Consider the following 27,206-nt stretch of genomic DNA (forward strand, 5'->3'; position numbering starts at 1 on the left):
TTTTTGGCCTATGCTAATCATAGCTGAGAATCCCACACAAGAGATCAAAAATCAAGCTCCTTAGTCATGTTTTACTATATTTGTTGTCATTGATGAAGAATGGATGAACTTTAAACTCTGGTGATTGATGGGATTGACTATAAATAGGTAAAAATTGGACTTGCGACATTGAAAATAACTATGGTTAAATGGTGTATTCAATGTACACAATAGAAAAACAAAGAAGGATAGCAGAACACCTTGCACCGTATCAAAGAGTAACATGAGTTTAACGATTGCTTCCCAAATGAAGAATGTATGAAACAAACTCGGGACAATTCTGATCAGTGTTCAACAAAGATCGCCCTGATAAGGCGTTAAGTTCATGGATTCATCAAGGAACACAACAAAGAGAAAACTGAAAAGTACATAGTTAACTGAATCAGTTGATACAATGACAACTTTTTATTATATGATTCCGGGAAGTACATATAATCCGATGAACGCAGAAATCACATTTACATCTTAGAAAGCAAGCAAACTTTCATTTAGATAGTAGTATAAGCAGAGTCATTAGCAGATAGAAGATATAGTATATGAAAACTTCTGGAAATTGAATCAGAACTTTGTTCATCAAACCTCAAGGAGATTGGGGCCAATCATATCCAGCATCCACAGCATTTAAGTCATCGTAAAACCACATTTCCACGTCCTCCAAACGCTCCTCATCTTCCCAGTACCCATCGGACATCTCATCATCGTCAAAGTCGTCATCAATATCACCCGCCACAAAGTCCCATGGTATATAACCAGAAGAACCTGAATAGTCCGAGCAATTGTCCCAGCCATTTTTATCATAGTAATCCACAACAAGGGGTCCGACAACCTTTAGCTTATTGAATTTCTTGACAAAGTTTTCATCAAGATTCACATTCCAACAACCCCTTACGTCTAACAGCTCGAGTTGCCTGCAGTTTTGAAGAACCTCCGATATGCTCAATGTACCAACCAGCATGTAAGCAATTTCCAGCTGCTTAAGCTTAGGCATCGTCGTAGCTATTGCAAGGGCTTCATCATCTTGTGAGAGCTTGTCAATAACTTCGAGGGGGTGCATTGTTCGACGCAGACCAGCCAGACATTTACAGTGCTTCCCAATGGCTTCCAGGGCTCTTGCACCTATTTTTATGCAGTAGCTTACATCCAAAAATGTAATGTTCGAAAATGTTCCTGCAACCTGTTCCACTACGGAGTCGCTTAATTCACACTTTGGCAACCGCAATGTCTGCAGAGATTTGGCACTGGCAACCAAAACAGAGAAGTTCATGTTCACTACAAGTAAATATTGACCAATATGGGAGGGGATAAGAAAGATAATGAGATGTTCTTTATTGCTATACGACAAGTCTACTGAATTCCAACTAGATCAGCAACAAACTCGAAAGCAATATATCTTCCATATTTAATATTGACCGATATGGGACGGGATAAGAAAGATAAATGAGATGTTCTTTATTGCTATACGACAGGTCTACTGAATTCCAACAAGATCAGCAACAAACTCGAATGCAATATATCTCCATATTTCCTTTTCTTTTTAAATTTCAAAATGGACTCTTTGTTATCATCCAAGGATTTGGCTTCCTTATAGAGACTCGTATCCAGTATATTGACTCGGTAAATATATACAAATTGAGTTGAAAAAAATTGAACCTCTACATAATGCATTATTACGATTTACATGAGGAATAGTATCTTAAACTGATGTCTATATTCAAAGACAAATAGATAACTGCAATAATGAAGATAATTAAGATGATACACTAACTTGTTTGCAATGAATTCGAAGCTTGATTTGTCCGAGAGACCAGAAACACAGAGTTTACGAAGGGAACCACAGCTTCTTGGAATAAGCAAGCGAAGCATCCGATCAAGGTTTTCAGAGCAGCGATTTTTGCTCCATTCCTCAATGTCAATCTCTTGCCAACAATAAGGCCCCTGTACTGCTTTTCCCCATGACTTGCAAACCCTTGGAACTACAGTTAGCACCTCTTGAAGAGAAAGGTTTCTAAATATTAGCCCGAGTGCATCGGGTAACAATTCATCCCACGGCCTAAACTCGAATCCTTCCTCCATTTCAAGACTTGTTTCTCTGCTATAATAATGAAAAACATTGAGAACAAAAGTTCCACAGCTCACAAAGTTTGATGCAATTCACCTATGTTACTCCAAATTTTCATATTTGAAAGACTTGACCAAAAACTAATAGAACTCAAACAAGTTTAAATATTTAGCTACTAAGCTAGCGTTTGGCCATAGATTTTGAAATTTTTCTACAAATATTTATTTGGCTATAAATTTGATTAGATTTTGAAAATCTGAATCTTCAAATATTATCAAGTTCCCAAATACTGGCCCAGACACGTGTTTAGGTGTTTGGGACTTCTCACAAAACTTCAAATCAACTTCAAAAAACTCAAATTTCAAGTTTCAACTTTGAAATCTATGGTCAAACAGGAGCTAAAAGATTGGAGAGGTCATATCCACACAAAATCTTCTCCACATAGTAAAAAGGATGAAAAGGTAGTGAAAATATAGCAATCTAATACAGAACCAAAGAAAATTTAACTCACTGAGCCAAGAATAACCATAAAAATCGAATCTTGAAAAGAAAAAATACTCACAAAAGAAGATATTTATCCAAAGAAATGAAATTGGTAACATAAACAGCAGAAAGTCACAATCTTTACATGAGAAACATAGTAATTATGGGAAAATCAAACTCTAAGAAAGAAAATATATCAAGAATCAAGAAAAGAGAAAAGAGAAAAAAAAGATAAAGAGCCTACCTTTACACAACCATATTGCCACTACCAAACCAATCTACAGATTCAAATGGCTACACAGATCAGCATCACTTAACCAATACCCTGTTGAGGGAAATGCTCATATCAGGAAATAAACATCTAAATAAACCCAGAAAACCAAAGACAGTTTGGAAATCATTGTAATAATACACAGATTAAGAAAGGAAATCTTTCAAGAAAAGTCATTTCAATATTTCTCAAAACACCCTTATATGAAAATTCTAAATAGCCCTATAAACAAGTAAATTTTGGAAATCTCAAATAAAAATTACACCAGCAATAATTACTTTCCTAAAAGGTAAAAATCTTTCAAGAAAAGTCATTTCAAGACTTTTCAAACACCCTTATGAAAAATTCAAATAACCCAAAAAACCATATAAACTTTGGAAATCTCAACATACACAAATCAAGAAAGGAATATAACTCTCCCAAAAGGTAAAATCTTTCAAGAAACTCATTTCAAAACTTTCCAAACACCCTTATGAAAATACTTTGCAGCAGTATATAAATATAAATACACAAATCAAGAAAGGTAAGTTCTTTACACCAGCACAACAATTAGCTCCCCAAAAGGAAAAATCTTTCAAGAAAACTCATTTCAAAACTTCCCAAACACCCTTATGAAAATTCTTTGCAGCAGTATATAAATCTCAATACACAAATCAAGAAAGGTAATTTCTTTACACCAGCACAACATTATTAGTTTCCCAAAAGGTAAAATCTTTCAAGAAAAGTCATTTCAAAACTTCCCAAACACCATTATGAAAATCCTTGCAGAAGTATATAAATCTCAATACACAAATCAAGAAAGGTAAGTTCTTTACACCAGCACAACAATTATTAGTTTCCCAAAACGTAAAATCTTTCAAGATAAGTCATTTCAGAAAATTTTCCCAAACACCCTTGTTTAAAAAAAAACAATAATCTTGCTGCAGCTCAGCTGAAATGTAGCATTCAGAACACAAACATTCAAGAAAATGTACAAATTAGAAACCCCATGTCAGTAAAAGAGAGAAGACCTCAAAAAAGATTAGCTAAAGTTTGGATCTGTGAAAAAACCACCGGTTTATCCGCCTGAAATGGAGGGTCATATGAGGAGCTTCAGTTCAGTACCTCAGTTGCCTTTTTAGCTTGTGTGGGGTTGCAAGTTTTGAGAGAAAGAAAGAGAGAAGCTAAAGTATGTAGGAAAGAAACAACAAGAGAAACAAAAGGAAAACAAGATTTTGATTACTCAGACAGAAATAACAAATATAAATAAATGTGAATCTGAAAAAGAAATATAATGGTTTTGATAGCTCGTTTGAAGGTGAATTACGTAAATATTAAATTTTATATCAATAATAATAATATCATATAAGTTAGAAAAATGCATTTTTTCTAGCACAAATTTAAATAAATAAAATAATTTTTGAATTTTAAATTTTAAATTAAAAATATGATTAAAAAACCATGTATTACTAATACATAATAACACATGTCAAGAGGAGATGAATAGACGCATCGGTGAGAAGGTGTGAGAGGTTGGTTATAAAAAATACGATGAGAAGAAGAGGTAGGTTGAACAAGTATTGAGGAGAAGTAATAAGACAATATATAACATAACTCAAAATTATCGAGGACATGATCCTAGATAAGATGGTGTGGACGACTCGTATTAGAGTAGAAGCGTAATAGGTAGTGTAATGTTGTCTGACTTAGGGTGACTGGTATTTGCAATAATACTAATTTATCATTATTTATTATTGTTTGTTAATAATAATCTACCCTTATGTTGTTTATGGCTATTTGATTATCATGTAGTTTTATTATTGTTTTGACTATTTTTACACTATTTCTTGTTTCGATTTTTTTTCATTATCTTTTTTTTTATATCAAAATTTATTGCACTTGCATACCTCCTTGAAAGTCAGTCATTTTCACTTTGATAAGATGCCAAATTAAATACTATGGACTAGTGTAACATCAATGATAAATGTAATAATTTAAAATGTCATTTGAGTAGAAAGGTCCCACATCAAATTTAAGTCCAACTTGATGTTACATTAAATTTTTTAAAAAAACAATTATACAGAACATTTATATAATAACATACAAATGTTATCCTACAAGTTAATATTTTGTAGAGAGTGATATATTTTAAATTTCGTACTTACTCAAATTATATAACATAAATTTAAAATGAATAGAATATTATAAGATCAAATTATTACAGCATGCTAAAAGCAAAAAAAGTATAGTACTTGTAAAGATTTACTTCTTTCCCTCCTTTATTTTTGTCTTTTTCTTGTACTTGTATCTCATTTTAACATTTGTATCGAATAATTTTGTAAATTTTTATATTTTAACTTATTTTATTATTTTGCCTTAAATTTAAATTTTTTAAATCTATTTAAATATTATAAAAGTATTTTAAAATTATTTAATATTAAATATTTAGAATAAATCAATTCAAATTGACTACTAGTGTCTACTTTTAATATTAACTATCGCAATTTAAATTACTAAATAATTTTGCCTTTTATTTATGGTAACAACTAACAAGTGTCATGTCATGTGTTTACTTGCCATATATGATAATAATTACATTAATAATAATAAGTTTTATTATTATCATAGATCTAAGTATTCTCTAAGCATATCATAGCTATCTAACCAAATTCATCAAGAACCTAAGTTTGTGAAGTTGGATGGTATGAATTGTTTATCATATACGTGTAAATAATTAACATATGATTGAATAACATTAACGAGTGATTTAAATTTTTTGATTGATTTACCACGTTAAGTTCGAAATGTTAGGAGCTTGAGAGTGAAGATTTGGCTAACCTTTGTATGTTACTTTTCTAAAAGCTAATATGTCAAATATTAAACAAATTATGTCAAGATATTTTCTCCTTCAATACATAATTACTGTATCAAAGTTTGATTTATGGAATTGGATCAAGCTTTCAAATTAAATTCAATATTTAATATTTAATTTAAATTACTGATTATTAAATTGTCAAAATCAAATTTTATAAATATCAAATCGAATATCAAGCACCCACTCCAAATTTATTTTCCCCTCACTTCATTAAATACTAGATGGTAATTTTTTTCTTGGCCAAATACATAGACAACCCTCTAACTTGCTTTCAATTTTTATTTGGAACTCTATCTTGACCTTGTTTCATTTTAATTCTTCAATCTCATTTTTTATGTATCATTTAAACACAAAATACTAATTTTATGATTTCTTTATTTTTATATATGCTCTTCAACTATAATTTTGCATTTTAAAAATCAAGTACGTCCATTAGTTATCATAAGATAAAAATAAAATTGACGGATGAACATTGGTTAATTATTTAAAAATAACAATTTCTTTTTGAGAGTTTCTTTGTATTTTGTGTGAAAAGTAACCGACAAAAGTGCACCATCTTTTTTTAAAAAAAAAAAATCAATGACAACCCAACGAATTCTATCAAGATTTAGCATTTTTAAGTAGTGTTATTAATAATGAACAAGAGTCTTTTTGTTTTACTCGTATTGAATATGAGCTCTTTTTATCTGTATTGAGTTAAATTAAAACTTATAAAATTAGTATTTGAGTTAAATCCAGTAGCTAGAACGTTAAAAAAAATACGTGATGTTATTTAATTTAATTGATTATTTAAGAAAGAAAATCGACGTACTTTCGTCGCTTATTTTTACGCAACAATACAAAGAAAATATCTTTAAAAAATATTATTATTTTAAAAGATTGATGTTCGTCCATCATTTTTTTATTTTTTTTACCAAAACTAACGGACGTACGTCAATTTATAAAATGCAAAATTGAAGTTGAAGAGCATATAAAAAAATTAAAAAAAATCATAAAATAAGTATTTTGTGTTTAAATGGTGGTACATAAAAAAAACAAGGTTGAAGACTTAAAATGAAACAGGGCAAAATAGGACAAATTAGAAGGATTTCTTTTTTGGTTTTCCACTCTATGTTCGGAGTCCGTGGAGCTCCGATTAAATCTGGATCTTGCACTGCAGAGCTCATTTGGGAGTGGTACTCCCAACAAGATTTTTTTCATGCCTAAAGCTTGAATTCAAACTTATAATTAAAGGTAAAGTAAAATCATCGTTACACCACAATCCATGTTGATATAAATTAGAAGGATTGTACATGTGTTTGACCTTTTTTTTTCTTTATCTATGTTTGGTTTCTGCATTGAGTGTGGAAGTGAGTTAAGAAACTGTATGGAAGAAAGAGTAGTTATGGCTACTGTTAATAAAGCTGAAGCATTGATTGTGACTCTAAAAAGTTTGAGTCTTTTTTGTTGTGGGATGTGGAAACCCCCCCCCCCCTTCCCGCACCAACCACCCCCTCTTAATTATATTCATGGTTATTTTAAATGTAAATATTTATTCTCATTCAATATTTAAATATATAGTCTTATAAATTAGGCCAGAAGAGCGTGGTATGTATACAAATCTTACCTTTGTCGTGTGAAGGTAGGTAGAGAGATTGTTTCGATAAACCCTCAGTTCAAGTGAAGTATTTCAAAGCAAATTTGTAAAGAAAATATAATAATTAAAAAGTCATATTGAAAATAATGGAGAAATGAATAATAACAACAAAATAATATGATAATCTAAATAAAAGAAATAACATTTAATAACAAAAATAAGATAATAAGAGAGTAATAATAATATGAAAAAAGAAGGGGCCTGTAAGGTATTCCAAACTGTTATCAAGCCTCTCACACAAGAAAGCAAAACAACACTCGACTATCTCTACTAAACTTCTGTCATATTTGTAAAATGATTGAAATAATTCTTTTAATTTGTTTCCCAATTCTATTTGGAAAAAGATTGGAATTATAATCCTATTTGGACTTGGTTTTGACTTTAAGAAAAAATATCACTCTATAAATAGGATGCTTTGAGAGAATTATGCAATTGCTCATTGATAGTGTCTTTGAGAGATATTAGGCACATAAGAGAGGTTTTTGAGAGAGCTTTCAACAAGAGAGAAGAGAAAAGAATAGGGCGTTTTTCACAGCAGTTTTGCATGTCCGACCAGAAACCTTCAAATTGTGTTTGCAGATTCATTAATCGTTGGATCGATATGAAAATTTTACTGAGTGTTTTTAACATCTTAGTGTTTGATTTGAACGGTGGAGATCAGATTTAAAGGTCATCAACATCCCAGTGTAGGTCCTGAACAGTAGCTCTATTTTGGGTAATTTTCTTCCTATTACTTTTGTTGGTATAACTATTGCTTTCCTTGCTTGGCAATTGTTGTGTAGTCATTTAGGATAATATTTGTAACCCTCTTATTGTTATAGTGGAGCAATTTAGATTTCGAAGAACCCGTGATTGTTATCTTCGATTTGAAGGGTTTTTCCGTGTTAAATTTAGTGTTATTTATTTTCTCTGTTTTCGAATTTGCGTCCTTCCGTCATAACAAGTGGTATCAGAGCCTTGATTGTCTATCAAGAATTTTTTAATGGAGGGTAATATGAGCAAGATGGTGTGTTTAAATGGGAGTAACTACAACATATGGAAGAGCAAGATGAAAGATTTACTATTCGTAAAAGAGATGCATCTTCCCATTTTCGATGCTCATAAATCCGAGAATGTGACAGATAAAAATTAGAATTTTGAGCACCAACAAGTATTGGGTTGAATATAATGTTCGCAATCATATTCTGAATGAGACACATGCTAGAACATTGTGGTAAAAGTTGGAGACATTTTACGCTTCAAAAACTGGCAATAACAAGTTATTTTTGCTAAAGCAATTGATGGCCTTTAAATACAAGAAGGGCGATTCTATTCTTGATCACATAAATAATTTTTAAGGTGTTCTTGATCAGTTGTCGGGAATGAGTGTCAATTTTGATGAAGAAATACAAGGACTTTGGCTTTTTAATACTCTACCAGATTCTTGGGAAACTCTTAGAGTTTCTTTAACAAATTCTACTTCCGGTGGTAAGGTTACTATGTAATACGCAAAAAATGGTGTGTTGAATGAAGAAGTCAGAAGAAGATCTCAAGGCACATCCTCACATTCAAACGTTCTCTTTACAGAAGATCGAGGGAGAGTTAAAACAAAAGGTTCGAGAAATAGAGGTAAAAGTAGAAGCAAGTCAAGATCCAAGTATCAAAATGTTTCATGTCATCATTGTGGAAAGAAAGGACATATTAAAAGATTTTGCAATAAGTTGAAGCAAGACCTTAGAGAAGGAAAGAAAAAAAAAAAATAGAGACAATGTTGTTGCCAAGATGACCTTTTCTTTGCTTGTGATAAAAACTTCATCAATTTTGTATCTCAAGATACAAGTTAGATAGTAGATTCTGGAGATACATCGCATGCCACATCGAGAAAAGACTTCTTTTCATCTTATACTCTTGTTAATTCTGGCGTGTTAAAAATGGGTAATGCTGGTGAGGTTAAAGTGCTTGGTGTTGGCACGGTTTGTTTGAAAACTAATCTTGGTACAACGTTAGTCCTTCAGAATATCAAGCACGCTCCAAACATTCCTTTGAATTTGATCTCTGTAGGACAACTAGATGATGATGGCTACCATAATGACTTGTTCAATGGGCAATGGAAGATCACTAAAGGCTCATTGATTGTAGCTTGAGGAAGAAAACATTTAAATTTATACGTGACACAAGGATCAATTCTTGGGGACTATAAATTTGGTAGAAAGTGAGACTTTGTCAGAATTATGACACAAGAGACTCAGTCATATGAGCGAGAGGGGGATCACATGTTTGGTTAAGAAGAATTTGCTTGCCGGTGTGAAACAAGCAAAGGTGAAAAGATGTGTTCATTGCTTAGCTGGAAAACAAAAAAGAGTTTCTTTTCACAGTCATCCTTCTTCAAGAAAGTCTGAACTATTGGAGCTAGTACACTTTGACTTGTGTGGTTCTTTTAAAGTAAAATCAAAAGGTGGTGCACTTTACTTTGCAACTTTCATTGATGATCATTCTCGCAAGTTGTGGGTATATCCTTTAAAATTCAAAGATCAAGTACTTGATGTGTTTAAGGAGTTTCAAGCCTTATCTAAGAGACAAACTGAAAAGAAATTAAAATGTATTCGCACTGAAAATGGTGATGAGTATATTGGTCCCTTTGATAACTATTGCAAAGTGCAAGGAATTCGTCATCAGAAGACTCCTCCCAAGACGCCTCAATTGAATGGCTTGGCAGAAAGGATGAATATAACTCTTGTTGAGAGAGTTAGATGTGTGATTTCAGAGGCTAAACTTCCAAATTTCTTTTGGGCGGAAGCGCTTAACACTGTTGCTTACGTTATCAATTTGTCTCCCACTGTTGTTTTGGATGGTGATGTTCCAAACAGAGTTTGGTTTGCAAAGGATGTCTCTTATGATCACTTGAAAGTCTTTGGGTGTAAAGCTTGTGTGCATGTTCCAAAAGATGAGAGATCAAAACTGGACGTTAAAACTAAGTAGTGCATCTTCATTGGTTATGGTCAAGATGAGTTTGGAATCTCTTTTATGATCCAATTGATAAGAAGCTTATTAGAAGTTGTGGTGCTGTGTTCTTTGAAGACCAAACAATTGAAGATATTAACAAGACTGAGAAAACAAATTCTCATATTGATGAAAGCTTCGTTGATGTTGATCCAGTTCCTACTACTGATACATCTTTTGCTCATGAAGGAATCCAAGTTACAAATGTCGATGGGGATCAAGATCAAAATGATCATCAGAGTGTAGAACTTGAAGATGCTCCTAGTAATGATGTTATGGTTGATCATCCACCAACGCATGTTCAAATGACTACTCCAGATGCTCTAGAAACCTCTTGTAGAAGATCTACTAGGGAGAAGCTAAAATCAACACGTTATTCTCCTAATGAGTATATATTTTTGACTGACATGGGAGAACCTAAAGATTATGATGAAGTCATGCTAGATACTCATATATATAAGTGGATAGAACCCATGGAAGATGAGATGAAGTCACTTCATGAGAATGACACATATGAGTTAGTGGAGTTACCGAAAGGTAAGAAAGCTTTAACAAATAAATGGATCTTCAGAGTAAAGTAAGAGCAACATACATCTGCACTTAGATATAAAGCGAGGTTAGTTGTCAAAGGTTTTGGCCCGAGAAAGAGAGTTGACTTTGATGAAATTTTCTCTCCTGTTGTGAAAATATCTTCTATTCGCATGATTCTAGGCTTAGCTGCAAGTCTAGATTTAGAGGTTGAGAAGATGGATGTCAAGACTGCTTTTCTTCATGGTGATTTAAAAGAAGAAGTTTACATGGAGCAGCCTGAAGGTTTCGTGGTTAAAGGAAAAGAAAACTATGTCTGCAAATTGAAAAAGAGTTTGTACGACTTGAAACAAGCTCCAAGGCAGTGGTACTTAAAGTTTGAATCTGTCATCGAAAATCAAGGATACAAGAAAACTTCTTCAAATCATTGTGTATTCTTTCAGAAGTTTTCTGATGATGATTTTATTATCTTACTACTTTATGTGGATGATATGTTGATTGTTGGCAGAAATAAATCTAGAATTATATTTCTGAAGAAGGAGTTGAGCAAATTATTTGCAATGAAGGACTTAGGGACAACAAAGAAAATTTTAGGCATACAAATTCATCGAGACAGAAAGAAGAAAGAGTTATCATTATCCCAAAAGCAATACATTGAGAAGGTACTCAAGAGATTCAATATGACAGAAGCAAAAATGGTTAGTACTCCTCTTGCTAAACACTTTAAGTTGAGTACGATCCAGAGTCCATTTACTAATGAAGAGAAGAAGAAGATTTCATGTATTCCATACTCTTCTGCAGTTGGTAGCTTGATGTATGATATGGTTTGCACTAGACTAATTATTGCACATGTTATTGGTACTGTTAGCAGATTTCTTTCTAATCTTGGAAAGGAACACTGGAATGCAGTGAAATGGATACTAAGATATTTGAAGGGCACTTCAAATATAGAGTTGTGCTTTGATAGTGACAAGTCTGAATTTGTATGCTACACAGACTCTGATTTGAGAGGCAATCTTGACAATTTAAAATCCACTTCTGGTTATTTGATCATTTTTGCAGGGGGGTCTATTTTCTAGCAATCTAGACTACAGAAGTGCATAGCTCTATCTACCACAGAAGCCGGATATATTGCTATCACTGAAGGTGCCAAAGAATTACTTTGGATGAAGGAATTTATGAAAGATCTTGAATTTGAGCAGTCAAGGTTCGTCTTATTCTATGATAATCAGAGTGCTATTTATCTCACCAAGCACTCCACCTTTCATTCTAAGTCCAAACATATTAGTAGAAAGTATCATTGGATTAGAATGGTCGTGGAAGAGAAATTATTTGAGGTTGAGAAGATACACACTGATGATAATCCTTCAGATATGCTTACAAAAGTGGTGATCGCAGAAAATAAGAGTTTTGTAGAACAGCGGCATGCATGAAGCCTGTCAAGAGTTCCTCCACTTGAAGTCTATTTGGCCCCTTGGCTGGAGGGGGAGTTTGTTGGGCTATGACCAATGTTCCATCCAAAAGCACATGGCCTAATCCTATTTGTGAAAGAATTGAAATAATTCTCCTAATTTGGTTTCTAATTCTATTTAGAAAAGGATTGGAATTATAATCCTATTTGGAGTTGATTTTGGCTTTAGGAAAAAGTATCACTCTATAAATAGGATGCTTTGAGAGAATTATGCAATTGCTCATTGGTAGTGTCTTTGAGAGACATTAGGCACATATGAAAGGTTTTTGAGAGAGCTTTCAATAAGAGAGAAGAGAGAAGAATAGTGTGTTTTCCGCAACAGTTTTGCCTCTCCGACCAGAAACCTTCAAATTGTGTTTGCAGATTCATTAACCGTTGGATCAGGATGAAATTTTTACAGAGAGTTAGTAACATCTTAGTTTTTTATTTGAACGGTGAAGATCGGATTTAAATATTAGTAATATCCCAATTTAGGTCCCGAACAGTAGCTCTATTTTGGGTGATTTTCTTCCTATTACTTTTGTTGGTATAGCTATTGCTTCTCCTTACTTGACAATTGTTGTGTAGCCATTTAGAAGAATATTTGTAACTCTCTTATTATTATAGTGGAGCAATTCGTATTTCAAAGATTCCGTGGTTGTTACCTTCGATTTGAAGGGTTTTCCCACATTAAATTTGGTGTTATTTATTTTCTCTATTTTTGAATTTACGTCGTTCCGTCATAACAGTCCTTTCATGGTACAACCCTATTCCAATTAATTCACACCAATTTAACTTTGACTGAATTAAGTTTTTAGGTACCTTATATTATTCACTTTAAAATTGGCATCATTGTTTAAAATATATTTAAATTTAAAACTTTATTTAAATTTTAGTATGTTTGGATTTTCAATTTATTCCCATCTTTACTTTAGTTGTTGTTTCATGTTATTCCAAATACTTTTAAAAGTAGATTCTGCATTTTCTCCTAAAAGAATATGTTTATTAAAAATTCTTGTATTATTTATTAAATAAAATAAATGTTTGATAAGCAAATGAAAAGAAATATATGCAAGAATGGGCATCTATTTGTTAGACTAGCCCACTTATTAGCTATTAGGCATAGTCTTTCATTCGTGCCTAACATCCATTCCTTCTAATTGAGTGTCATAAGTCGTCTTTGACGATGAGAAAAGACGGTATCAAAGAGAATAACTCTAAATGAAGAACAATTTTTTGTAAGTTTAGCAATTTAAATTTGACTTTAGATTTGTTAGTCTTAAAAACTTCTGACATATAGGTTTGAGTGTCACGATCCCGATCCGCCGTGACGGACATCCACAATAACCCTCCAATGGGAGAATCATTTTTACAGCTCAACTTATCAAACTCAAGAGAAAACAATTAAAGACTTGCGGAAGTAGGAATAAAACCAAAAATAATACTGAGTTCCTATAAACCCAGCCGACAATTTTAATAACAACGAAATGCAGAAACATCTTAGGAATTGAAAGTCGTCCGTACCAAAACTCTAACAAAATATCTGAATAAGAAAAGGGAAGCACGTCCAAAAAGGTAGTCATAAAACTAAAATAGTGTTTGAAAATTCGAGTCCTGAAAAAGGAATTAAAACATAGAAGAGTCCACGACAACTTTAAACAAATAGCTCACCCTTGAACTCAAACAAGTTCACTCTTCTAATCGAGGTCTCTCCGCAGCCGGCTGAATATGTCTTGTACTCAATAAAAGATAGAGCAAGAGTAGTATCAGTACACAAAAATAATGGTGTATTGGTAGGATCACGCGGCTAGCTAGTAAGCAGATCATAGACAAGTAGATTCAACACAATAGGCATATACATATACATATACATAATAAGTCAATTAATCTCAAGTTCAACTATATTCAGCAATATAACAACTCAATATCTTTCACAAGCTATAATTTCACACAAGGGTCCTCTCAAGGGACCTACAAACAATCAACTTTGTGTCGGAACATGACACCCGATCTAAATATGTGTTGGAACGTGACACCCAATCCAGATGTGTATCGAAACGTGACACCCAATCTAAGCATACCACAATCATAAATGCATTTAGTATTTACAGTATTTATATCACCAAGAACAAGTTCATCACAAAAATAGGCCAGCAAGTGACATTTTCACACATAATCTAGCATGTTTCCTTATTCATATGACCCACATACGGGAAACTAGACCATCACCTACCTCAAATTCAAGCTTCAACAACTTTACAATGCAAGAGTCTTTCCTTTTCGGGTTCGTTCTTCTCGTTCTTGGTCTAGAAACAGTAAATACATATAAAGGATCAACACAATGACCTAACTATCATGAAAAATAACACAATTCTCATCCTAGGCCAAACCCATGATTCTTAATCCTACCTTAGGTCTATTTTCCATCATTAGTTTTTAGTTCACCCCCCCCATGATTAACAACCATAGTTTCTAGGTTCTAGGAATCAAAGAATGAATTTAGGGAGTAAAATTCTTACTTTAAGCGTGAAAATCCGTGGAAAATTGATAAAATTCTCCCTAGGTCACCTCCTGAAGTCTAAGGAACTGTTTTTTGCAGAAAAAGACCTTTCTAGGATTTTTCCCCGACTTAAGTTACGTCTGCCCCGCTCTAGCGGGACCATCCCGCTCTGACGAGGCCGCCCTGGCGGGAGAAATCCCGCTCTGGTGGGATGCACGAAAACAGAGAGCTTGGAGTTTGAGCTCCAAGCTCCATTTCACAACATACCCTCTTTCCAAGTCGTATTAAAATATACCCTTCACGCTAAATTCAATTTCGAGAGTTTTACTCGCCCGAATGTGATTCTGCGAAGCCGTAAATGCTCCGTATCATCTTGACTATCATCCTATCCAATCAAATCAAAGATTTAACCTCCCATCATTCACACGATCACCCTAGACTTCACCTGACTCAGAATTCGTCCAAGTCTGGCCAAGGCTAAGTTTTTCCGAAGTTACTACCCAAAGTTTTCTGGCCCGAAATCCTTTCTCATTGGCCTATTCCTAATGACGGAGACAGATCGTTGCATTGAGACATATTGTTTGTGCAGTTTAAACTTGGGAGGAGTGGATAAATTATCACTTCTAACACCTCTATTTATAAAAATACTAGCCACAGTTTTAAATTTTTATTAATAATTAACCACTCTTTTTACCAAGAAAAAGTTTTGAACAAAAATGTCCCACACTAAAACATGGAATGTTATTGGAATTCGAAGTATTAACAAGTGGAATCCAAGGAACGGTTTATGAGGTTTAAAAAATTGTTGAAATTTCAAACCACATGAATTGTTTCTTGATTTTAAACCTTCACTAAATAATGATTTAAAGAGTTTAAACCTTTATAAGTTTTTCTGTGTTACTTTTTTGTGTAAATATATATAGACAAAAAGACTCTTTTACCCTTGTCGTCCTTCCCATGACATTTCTATATAGTAGAAATAAAATTAAAAATATTAAATTAATCAAATTTAATTTAATATATTAATAGGACTTCATAAAAATAAAGTGTGTAATTAAAAATTAATTCAACAATATATACTATGCCGTTTTCCTTCCTTGTATGTCACAATTTTTATTTGGCATAATACATAAACGTACCTTATAACTTAATCTTAGTTGACATTTTTGGTGTGCCACTTAAATTTGTATAAAGTGAATATATGTAAACATACACATCCTATGTAGCATATATAAATTAGTTCGAGTATATCAACCTCACACGAATTATCACGTGTGTCAGCTTGTTCAATTCATTAAGGTTGGGAATGTTGTTTTTTCAGGTCTTTTTGTCTCTCTTTTTGGGTGTGATGAATTTCGCATTAAAGGACAGCCCAATCCATGCACATGCACATGCACAGATAATTTTCAGGTTGAGTTTTGCGATTAATTATTAATATCTATATATATGACTACTGCGTAATTTGTTTTAACTGCATGATCTGATACTATTAATTTTCTAAACATCTTTTTCTATGACAGATCCCGCAACTGAATGGCTTACAAACTGATGCCAATCTCATTACTTATTAAACACCAGGACATAAGTTTTACAAACACATAAGTAAAAGGATGACTGAAATTTTTCTGTAAACGCATTGTCAGCTAACATCTTTAAAACAAAAGTCAAGCCTCTTTAACTGCATAATTATATGCATCACCAAATATGTTAAAAGAGGAATTCTCAATGGCCACCCTTTTTATGAGGAGAATAAAATGACTAGGAGAAAGTGAACAGACATATATCATACAAACAACTAAAATTCAGTAGAGAACAATATAATGATTGCAGAAATAGATTTCTGATCATAGCAATTCGACATGCAACCAAAACAACAACTATTTGAAAAGTGGCAACCCGGTGCACTAAAGCTTCCGCTATGCACAGGGTTCGGAGAAAGGCCCAGACCACAAGGGTCTATTGTACGCAACCTTACTCTGAATTTCTGCTAGAGGCTGTTTCCAAGGCTTGAACCCGTGACCTCCTGATCACATGGCAGCAACTTTACTAGTTACTCCAAGGCTCCCCTTCACAACAACTATTTGAAAGTTGAGCAATAATGTGAAAGTAGAACAGGAGTTTTTAACGTGAACCAGACTACTCAACTAATAAATTAAAGGGCTCTTTAGTCGCAGTAGGCATACATGAGGATGCAACAATTAATAAATGACAAGGCATTTTGTTCTAATACAAAGAACTTAGATACAAGATCCAACAACTATGCCATTTTGGCTATTCAGCATCAGATAGCAGCAGAAACACAAGTGTTTTCAAACATTCCTATCATTACAAAGTAAAAACTATATATTTTATCAAAAGAGAACACAACATGCATCTTTTGAATTAACGACTGCTCCAATTATATATAATTTGTTGCAAAATTTGAAGTAAAGTTTGCCTCTGAGTTTACGCAAATCAACTGAGCCTTTCACGTTGAACACCACAAGTATGGGCCTCCTCAATATGTCTGGTAAGCAATGATATTCCGTAATGTGATGCACTTGAAGCAGCGTAATATGAAGTCATCGTAAGTTGAGTAAACCTTGGAAGTGCATATCCTGTAATGCAAAATTACCCATAAATCTGGTCATTTACACATTAAAAATTTACTTCAATAAATAAGATAAAAAGTATGGGAAAACATTATTTTCCTTTAAATGGCACTTTCCCATAAATTATTCCTCCTTTAAATGGCACTTTCCCATAAATTATTCCTCCTTTAAATGGCACTTTCCCATAAATTATTCCTAAACATTTTTTTTGAAATAGAATTCCTACAAAATATTATACAGAGTCCACTTTATTGTTATGCGAATTTCTAGTTTTTTAATTAATAAAGTGAGGATATGCTTCTTTCGGACAAGTAGGGGAAGGAGGATTAGTTGGGCCTGTCTTTTCAATAAATCTCCAGCCGCTCAATGCCAAGCACATCTAAGCGAAAAATAGAAAAAAAGTGCATGGATTTCAATTGGATACCCTTCTGCACCCTCCCTTAAGCAAGATCAATTCACGCATCCTCCGCAGAGTACCAGTGCCAGCCCTATGAGCTATGTTGTCCCATGGATACAATATATTGTTCGGGAAAGGTCCAAATATACCTCATACTATGCGAAATTGAGCATATTTTCCCTCTGTTAATACTTCAATTCACTTATGCCCTTAGCGTCAAATACTTGGTCCAAATTCACCCTTATTTTAAATTGCTCTCCCACTTAACTTAATTAATTATTCAATTAACACTTAATTAATATTAATCTTGATCATGATTCTTTAATATTTTAATAAGCAAACTATCCTATTAGGGGAAACCCTTAATGTAATTTTGAATTAATCAAATAAATATTGGCACAAAGTTCATTAAGGAATTGATAATTCCAACCTTAAGCAGTCAAAACAATTTTACATCAAATGGGAGGTGGATTATTATATTCAAATAGAAGTCATCTTAAACTATAAATGAAGTTAACTTGAATATCTAATTGAGCGTAAAAACAAGTACATGTGACCTTTATATCCAAAGATATGGTAAAGAAAAAACATACAGCAAAAGTTTCTCATTTGGAGAATCCAACTTGAGACAACCCATTGCAAAAGTAAGACAATTAATTTGGAACAAAAGGTGTCATTAAGACTTCATTTATCATTAAAATCTCTTGATTATTTTATCATACTAGAACTTTCTTTCACATAAAACTAAGAATACACTCAAAATGATTGTACTTGCCAAATTTTCAAATAGAAGCTCCTTAACAGATTTAGTAGATGAATGTAAAAAAAGGGAGGACATGAATCAGAACCCTTGAGGGATCTTGTTTTCAGTTTCATGAGTGATTTAGCATATAAATCATACTTTGACTGTTAAGAGTTTATTCAACTATATCTAAATGGAACTTCTAAGATTGTTCTTCTACTCTCCTCTTACTTATCACGTCCACTTAATTTTGACTGTTAGTTTGTCTGCTTGCTTTTTCCTTCATAATCCAAAAATTTCACAGATAGTAGCTTATGAGTTAGTGGGAAGGGCCAATCAAAAGAAATACGCAAAATGTTCAAATTCCTTTCTTGTTCCAATTTGAAATCTGGATCATTTTACCTATCTTCAATCTCACAGGAAAACTACCAAAGGCATATCATAGGCACTTAGGCAGCCTTCTCATTACAAAAACTTATCTAAAAAACATACAAGATTCCTAATACAAAGCAACTGTTGAAGGCAAAAGTAAATGTGTTTTGTCAAAGTTATGGATAAGGATAACTAATCAGAATGGTCTTGGAACTTGGAAGAAGATGTGGATAACTAAAGCTCCAATCGAAGTTATGTGTTTCGGGTGGCTGGTAACCAGAGAAGCTCGTTTGACTCAAGACAATCTATAGAGAAAGGGCATACATTTTGTCAGTAAATGTTCATTTGTGTGGGGAAGAAACTGAATCCAACAACCACTTTTTTCTATGTTGTGCTTCCACCTTACAGGTGTGGTAGATGCTTATCAACTTTTTGGGTGTGAAATCGGTAACGCCAAGAACAACTGCTAAACTTTTTTGAGCTGGAACAGGAGGGAACTAATTTAGAACTTAAAGAAGATACGGATCAACATTCCAGCCTGCATATGGTGGTGTATTTGGGAAAAAAGATATCACAGATGTTTCAACAGTCAAAAAGCTTCTTTACTGAAAATTAGATCTAATTGTATTTTGTTGTTATCTATTTGGTGCAAGCTGGAATTAGTAAATGATGCTAAAACGCTTTCACAATTCAAAAAATCTTTTGTATAGGCAATCTGGGTACATTTCCTCTTTTCACTTGTAATCTTATGGATGTGATCTTAGCACTTCCTTAGTGCTGATTTAGACATCAGACATTACAACAACATACCCAGTGGCCACTGTAGTCCCACAAAGTGGGGTTTGGAGAGGGTAGAATGTACGCAGACCTTACCTCTACATCAAGGTAGAGAAGATGTTTCTGATAGACCTTACCTCTACCATAAAATGGGATTTAGACATCAGTCGTTCAAAAATAAAATAAAATGCACCCAACTGAGCCCACATAATTTTGGGAAAACAATTACCTTATTTGGTCGATAAAGTTACTCCTTTAAAATATGACAGATCAACATTAGAGGGGTTAATTCTGATATACATGATAGTTAACTTCTCACTTGATGGAACATGAGAAATACAAGACCTGTAGAGAACTGGTGACCTCTCTAACCAAAAAATATGTTATTTTCATCAAAGAAGTAAGAGAATAGCAGAATAAAAGTATACTTAGAGAGACCTTCTGCTAGCCCAAGATCGTTAACTAAGATCGGAAGATTCAACTAAAGAAGAGGAAGCTAGAAAGGAGAAGGAATATTTTGGAAAGGAGAACTTTGTTATGAAGAAGACTGTCTGATTTAGGTTTGTTTTGGGTTGGTTACAAATGCCTAATGCCATCCCTATTTATAGTTGTGTAGGGATGGTTCTAGATATTATAAGATCTAGATTATTCTATGACTTACTACAAATAATATTATAATATCTAGACTATTCTCTGACATACTACAAATATCTAACTCTCTAGAATATCTACACATTTCTTAGATACATTTACGAGAATATTCTAATAACTTTATCTTTTACTCTAGATATTTCCTTAAGATGATTATCCTAGATACTACTTCTAGACTATTCTAGAAACTATACTAGAAAAATATATGATATTCCAAAAAATCAACTTTATCGTTTTTTACAAACAGATCAAGCAATGTCTTCTTTTTCTTTTGACAAGGTAACAGAAGCTATGACTTCTTGATTACAGCATTCTTTTAGCATTTATTATAAATTCTGATTCCTTACAGGATGAGCAGTGTCCATTTTAGAAGTACATAAACATGGAGCAAAATTCCGACCAACAATTATATACTTACATAAAACAGCAGATTATACATTAGTATTTCCTAAATTACTAAATTACTGATGTGATAAAGAGAGATCCAATTATATTAAGATAGAGAAAGAAAACTAAAACAGAGATTATTATATCCTAGCAAGTAATGATTGACATTAACCTTCAAATTTCCAACTTTTAATCATTAGCGCATATGAAACTATTGTTGCTGAGGGTTACTTATTCAAACAAACAAAAAATAGTAAATCTGCAACGTGTCATGGCAACTTTATCATCATAGAATAACACGTGCTAAATTGAAAGAATGACGATTAGAATGAAATTAGAACTTCACAGAATTACCTCCAAACGCCGCACTAGCTGCAGAGAACATGAGTAGTGGAGGAAGCTGCAAAAAACGAAACAACGGGAAGGGCGAAGCATCAGATAACACGTCAATTGTACTCAACTATACATAGATTTGAGTAAAGCACAGAAATCAAGAATACAATGAATAGGAGAGAGAGAGAGAGGAAGAGAAGAGTTAAGAACAGAAAAGTGGATTAAGTGCCTACCCCTATAACAAATGGAAGCCATTTTGGACCCTTCACATGTCTCTGGACGAAAGGAATTCCTGAAAAGCACTAGCGTTAAGACTTCAGCTATGAATTCATAAGATAAAAGAGAGGGAAGTATTTAGTTTAAGATTCCAACCACGATTTACTATAAAGAGAGGAATAAAATAAAGATAACAAAGATAAGCACAGAAGAGATAATTAATGAATCATGCCTGTATTGAAACCATGAGTTGCACTGAGCAGTCCACCAATTCCAGAGCCAGCCTACAGAAAGGTAAAGAATATTACTTTAACTACCTGGTAAAAGCTCTTCATATCATGATTGTGCTACTCTGTTCAAAATGGGTTGATTAGCCTTGTCCAACTGGTTATAAAAATTATGATTAGTAAAATGAGGGTAAATTATTTCGGCTTTAGGTAAAAGATAGTCTTTCAGATTTTCAGGTGGAAGACATTAAAAAATGGAACTCTTTTAGGGGGGTAAAATAGAAACTTTCCTCTGCATTGAACTCAACTAAGCTCAATTCCAATTTAATATGAAACAAATCCTTGAAGTTTTGGACGTACACAAAACATTCATATAACATTAAGAGCTCTTTGGCATCAACCACTTTCGGCATTAACATGGTGTGATATTGGCCGCTTTGGGCCAAGATTGCACGATTCCCAAAAGGCCTCAAGCCATTAAGAGTATCCCCATACTTTTTTCCATGAGTATGGTTTTGTGATTAGGTTACCAACCTCAAGAGGAGGATTCAACACCTTATAAGTAGCTTACTTTTCTTTTTAGCTACCAATATGGACTTTGTTCACGCACACCCAACAATTTCCCCATTAACTAAGTTCCACATGATCCATAACCATTCATGCGCTAATTTGGAGCCACGCCCTACACCATCACTACATCATCTGCCTATTCATCTCACAGTCGTTAGGTTAAGCAGACGAAAGATACACTTAACTAAGTTCCCCCATTCACTAAGTTCCACATGATCCATTACCATTCATGAGCTAATTTGGAGCTGGGCCCTACACCATCACTACATTATCTCCCTATTCATATCGCAGTTGTTAGGCTAAACAGCCGCAAGATACACTTAAAATGTATTGTCCGATGTGGGACAAGCCTGTACAATTTCCCCAAAGGACCTCACACCATTAAGAGTAACCACCACTCATCAGTACCTTACTTTTCTTTTCAGCTACCAGTGTGGAACTTAGTTCTCACACACACCACACCATTTAATCCTAAAATTTGTCAACTTTAAGGCAAGACCATAAGATTTTTCCAAAAGGTCTCACACTATTTAAGAGTATCCACCAGCTTATAAGTAGCTTAACTTTGATCCAAGACCATATGATTTTTCCAAAAGGTCTAACACAATTAAGAGTATCCACCAGCTTATAAGCAGCTTACTTTTCTTTTCAACTACCAATGTGGGAGTTTTTTCACAAACACAACACCATTCAATCTTAAAATTTGTGGCTACTTATGTATATTTTAATCATAACAAAACATTTGATAATAACATACTAACCACCGCCGTGAAATCATGCAGAACAGGAGTAATCACCCATTCTCCACTTTTCTGTACACAAATCAAACAGAAACAACTCAAATAACCACCTAGGCATTTCAACAAGCATGTAATAGGCAAGATGTGTACAATTACAAATACATTAAAACGAGTACAATATGGTACATACTGAATTGGAGTTCAAGAGCGAAAGACATCGAGGGCATCTAGCAGATCCAAGGCCAGGTTTGATTGTAGGATCATGGTGGAGATTCCCTCTCTTCAGCTTTTCTTCGTATACCTCTCGTGTTCCCATGTCAATTCGCGGAGAAGCAAAAAGAGAGACTTTTCAACTCATGTGTAGAACTACGATATAAGATGAATTGAGATTGAGCCTGTAATGGATGTTGGACTTGAGTTTTGAGCATTATTGCCCAAAAGTTGAAAAATAAAGGGAAACTTATACAAATCTCACTAGTTTAAGAGCTAATTACTTAGAAACATTTTAGTTTGCAATATTATGAATCCTAGCAGATTCTCGTGTGTCCAGATACGTCCATATACATGTATCTCAGTATACATGTGATCAAAATTTGATGCAATTTGTTATATATCCCTATGTATATATATTTTTAACACAGATCACTAATTAAAAGTTTTCTACTATCATGTTGTGATCTTTGTGCTAGAAAAGAGCTCAAAGTAACTTTATATTCACCAAGATTCTGAATGCTATCAACTCTTTTTTATGAATTTTGTTCTTGCACCTAAACTCGAGAAGATCATGAATAGTCTCTACACCAAGGTACAAATCTAGGCTTTCAACTCTTTCTTGAAAAGTCATGCCTCCTAGCATATAACTTTGTCCGAACTTGTGAAACACTAAATTGACTTTGAAGTCTGATCATTCCTTCTTAATTCGTCAAATCACCTTTATCAAGAGCATGGTTTGTCATTAATTCCAGCACATTGATTCGAATTTTGAGCTTTTATTTTATTTTCTTAATGAGAGAAGCATTCCAAAATGCTTGAACAATTCCCTTCATATGAGTCCAAGCATAAAGAGGGGAAAGAATTGACAAAAATAAACTTATAAGTAACCATAACAAATTGGCACATACCTCATTTACTCACATCTGTCTTCAACTATGAATAAGAAGAAGATAACCACTGACAAAACATCGTACTAAAGTAAAAATTAGAAGCAAGAAAATCAAAGACAACTGTTTGCAGAGGATATATGTTTCAAGTTCAACACGAAGTTACAAATATTCAAATTCTTGTTTTATTTTCAATAGTCATTGAACTTGGAAACACCAATGAGGACAAAGTAATATATAGAGGTACTAAGTTTAAAGGAAGGGAATTTTCCGCCAAAGAGAACTTTATGTTATATCAGGCATTTCATGAGTAGCAAAAGAAAATTGTTCATTATCCAGAATTATTCATAATTCAACAAGGAGTAGTTGAATACCTATTTTGTAGCAAGAAAACTCATATCTTCAACTAAGATCGTTCACCATCAACTAAATGATCTTACTGGAAAAAAGTGGAGAACCAACTCACTGCAATGTCTTTGAGGTATATTCCTCTACCACAAATATAGAGAAATCACTGATCTAATTCACTTTCTCAAAAGCTTAAATTGAATAAAAAAAATACTCCACACCCTTACCTAAAATGCTTTCAATTCCCAATACCAAGAGATAGAGAAAACATGCTTAAAGCCTTATAGTCTGCAAATGCAACAGTAAACCTAGCAGTCCTCTACTAACAATGTAGAAGTCTTTTAGTAGCAAAAAAACTCTTCAATTTTATTTACAAACTGGTCAAATAATTTTTTCTTAACATCAAGTCTGAGTCTAAGTAGCATGCATTCAGCTGACCAAATATACACAATAAAGAAAACCTGCAGATATTTGACTTTATTTTTTGACAGACCTTGAATTTGTTATTTTCTCATGAATGAATTCGGCAAACAATGCCTCTTTTCACTTCTTTTCCCGTTATTGTAATAGAGTAGAAGTGGCAGATTGTCTTTTTACATGAAAAATGCTATTTTCGTAAGTATCATTCTTTTATGCTTCTTTGGGCGAAAATGAGAAGTTGGGGGAGAACTTCCAAATAACAATGACGCTGACAATAACAAGAACAATCGTATAGAATCAACAAAGGAATTTTCTTTAAATCAATTTTCAATTTTTCCTTGTCATATAGAACAACAAGACTAAGGTAAAAAGAAGTAGACTTGAGCAAAAATTGAGAGAGAATCATACCTTGAATTGTAGAACAGAGCTAAAAGTGTTCTTCAAGGTCTTAACAAGGGGAATTGAACCCCAAAAAATGAGAGAATTGCTTACTCGAAATTGGATTGATGAGAAGACCAAGAGAACTAAAAAGGAAAAATTAGCACTTTGTTTATATTTTTTTTGTTTAATATTATAATTGTTGTGTGCTATAAATATTAAGAACATGATAGGCCCATTCATAGTCTGTGGAGTGGGCTGGGTTCTAAATTTTGTTAGGCACATTATAGACTTGGATCCATTTGATGGCCCAAGAGCAGTCTACCAAAAGTTAAGGAAGGCCAACAGATTATCTGGCCCACCCCACCGCAAATTATTTGTATTGAGTATTCACAAAAAGAAATAAATAATTTCAACCAAGATGTTATAATTCCTGTTGTTTGCAAAATTGTAATTTTATTACGAGTTAAATTTGAAAAAAAAAAAGAAGAAGAGGAAGTGAAATCGATTTCGTGTTAATTTAGTTGGTTCAATTGTAACATGCTCAATCCTAACATCCATCCATAACTTGGTCGAGTCATGAATCGAGATTGAGTTGGGGTCAAGAGTTTGATCCTATGTTGATTCAAGGTCGGTGTCATTTCGGGTTTGGTCACGATTGGGGTTTGGGTCACAATTTAGGGTCAGTACCTAGGTTGGGGAGGGCCTCAGGTTGGATGTCATATCTCAGGTTAGAGTCGGATCTCAAATCAGGCAATCTAGGTTGAATCTTGATTCGAGCGAAGACGGATTGAGTCGTGTTATAAACTCCTAGCAAACAATACTTCCCCATAACTGAGTTGGTCGAGTCAATAAATTTTAGATAATAACCTACTAGTATTATTTTTGTAATAGAAGTTCAAAAGCAAACTGGATGAAACTTGAAAGGCTAACCACTATAGCAAATTGTCCTTTCCAAGACATGAAGTTATAAGTCAAAATTGACACCCTTACTCCTAAAAGCTACCATTTTCATAGACTCCTATTAAATTAGGTTTCTATGGCATGTCACAAATCATTCAGTCATCTTAAAGTATATGTCAATTAATTATCTTTAATTATTAGTCACCCTCCTCCCTGGATTACTATAATAGTATACTATGGACCATTTTTAAAAAAATGGTAACTACTATTCTCTGTAATTTTGCAGAAATTGACCACATTAAAAAAATAATTGTAGTAGCTAGCTCCTTTATTGACTGATCAAAATCCCTTTTTAGGGAAGGGGATGTTGACACTTCTCTCTGAACTGTCACTATTTTATGGTCACTCTTTGCAAATATTGGAACTCTCAATGTATTTTTTTTTGCATGTTCTGTGTGTCTTTAATTAAGTGATGGAAGAGAGAAAGGAAATTAAAAAGAGGTAAAGGGATAACATTTAACTCACCTTCAATTTTTCTTTCAACCCAAAGAAGGAACCAGCATTATGACAAATAAAGGATTTAACGATAATAATATAATAGATGTAATATATTTAGTGATAATAATAAATATGAGTATTTACAACTAATATTTTGTATAAATGTCGCTAAAGGCTTTTAACAACTTTGAATATAATGACATTAACTCAATTACCGCTAAAAGAAAAATCTGTTGCCACTTAATAGCTCTTTTATTATGATGACGTGAAATTTCAGATAATCAACCAACCAATTTTTTTTGGCTACTTTCTCCATTCCACTATAATGACATTACATTAATTGTTAGTGTATTTTGTAGCCGAGAATTTATGGGAATTCACTTTTCTACCTTATATAATATAAGGATAAAGTCTACATACATATTTTATTTTGTTCAAATTTCACTCGTGGAATCGCACCAACTCTGTTGTTGTTGCAATTTAATTGCTACTAAGGTTAAGGAGCTATTTGAACATAGATCTTTTTAAAAGGAAAATATTGTGGTTATAAAAATATAGTGGATTGATTTTTTTGATTTTTTTTCCCAATGGTTTTGACTAATTTTTAAGTGGCTTTTTTCACTCACAAAATTTTAAATTTTTTTTCATGTAAATGCATATTCAAATACAATTTTAATTTTTAAATAATACTATCATTTTTCAACTTCAAAAAAATCAGAATCTATGAGATGTTTTTTATGACAAGTTAAGATAGGTA

At 33.2% G+C, this 27,206-nt stretch overlaps 2 protein-coding genes across 18 annotated transcripts; both read right to left on the reverse strand.

Annotated features, from left to right (window-relative positions):
- Positions 1–390: 390 nt before the first annotated feature.
- Positions 391–4,092, reverse strand: LOC129898578 (F-box protein FBW2). 3 transcript variants are annotated; one of them, XM_055973175.1, is made up of 4 exons: positions 3,863–4,092; positions 2,826–2,906; positions 1,805–2,131; positions 391–1,277 (listed from the first exon to the last, which is right to left on the reverse strand). In XM_055973175.1, exons 3-4 carry the CDS (start codon positions 2,110–2,112, stop codon positions 620–622), a joined length of 966 nt encoding a protein of 321 aa, XP_055829150.1. In that variant the 5' UTR covers positions 2,113–2,131; positions 2,826–2,906; positions 3,863–4,092; the 3' UTR covers positions 391–619. The 3 variants fall into 3 exon arrangements, with proteins under 3 accessions (XP_055829150.1, XP_055829156.1, XP_055829146.1); XM_055973181.1 differs by having other exon boundaries at positions 1,805–2,128; positions 3,957–4,091; XM_055973171.1 differs by having other exon boundaries at positions 1,805–2,128; positions 3,863–4,091.
- A 12,891-nt stretch (positions 4,093–16,983) lies between these two features.
- On the reverse strand, positions 16,984–25,216 carry LOC129898598 (uncharacterized). Of its 15 annotated transcripts, none has more exons than XM_055973248.1 (10): positions 25,079–25,216; positions 24,478–24,538; positions 24,277–24,393; positions 23,924–23,972; positions 22,993–23,197; positions 22,824–22,874; positions 21,498–21,549; positions 21,283–21,341; positions 21,071–21,116; positions 16,984–17,396 (listed from the first exon to the last, which is right to left on the reverse strand). In XM_055973248.1, the coding sequence occupies exons 5-10, from the start codon at positions 23,116–23,118 to the stop codon at positions 17,254–17,256; spliced, it is 477 nt and encodes a 158-aa protein (XP_055829223.1). In that variant the 5' UTR covers positions 23,119–23,197; positions 23,924–23,972; positions 24,277–24,393; positions 24,478–24,538; positions 25,079–25,216; the 3' UTR covers positions 16,984–17,253. The 15 variants fall into 15 exon arrangements, with proteins under 15 accessions (XP_055829223.1, XP_055829232.1, XP_055829254.1 ...); XM_055973257.1 differs by having other exon boundaries at positions 23,924–23,988; XM_055973279.1 differs by lacking the exon at positions 23,924–23,972 and having other exon boundaries at positions 22,993–23,168; positions 24,277–24,341.
- Positions 25,217–27,206: the final 1,990 nt, after the last annotated feature.

Source organism: Solanum dulcamara, chromosome 1 (assembly GCF_947179165.1).
Source record: "Solanum dulcamara chromosome 1, daSolDulc1.2, whole genome shotgun sequence".
NCBI lineage: Eukaryota > Viridiplantae > Streptophyta > Magnoliopsida > Solanales > Solanaceae > Solanum > Solanum dulcamara.

What these genes read in the sequence shown, in the direction of transcription:
- LOC129898578 (XM_055973175.1), bottom strand. Translation starts at nt 2,112, where the DNA reads ATGGAGGAAGGATTCGAGTTTAGGCCGTGGGATGAATTGTTACCCGAT. An exon ending in TTCGAATTCATTGCAAACAA is followed by an intron (nt 1,278 to 1,804) that starts GTTAGTGTATCA and finishes TTTGGTTGCCAG; the next exon opens with TGCCAAATCTCTGCAGACAT.
- LOC129898598 (XM_055973279.1), bottom strand. Translation starts at nt 23,118, where the DNA reads ATGGGAACACGAGAGGTATACGAAGAAAAGCTGAAGAGAGGGAATCTC. An exon ending in AACTCATGGTTTCAATACAG is followed by an intron (nt 21,342 to 21,497) that starts GCATGATTCATT and finishes AGTGCTTTTCAG; the next exon opens with GAATTCCTTTCGTCCAGAGA. An exon ending in AGCTAGTGCGGCGTTTGGAG is followed by an intron (nt 17,397 to 21,070) that starts GTAATTCTGTGA and finishes TTTGCATTACAG; the next exon opens with GATATGCACTTCCAAGGTTT.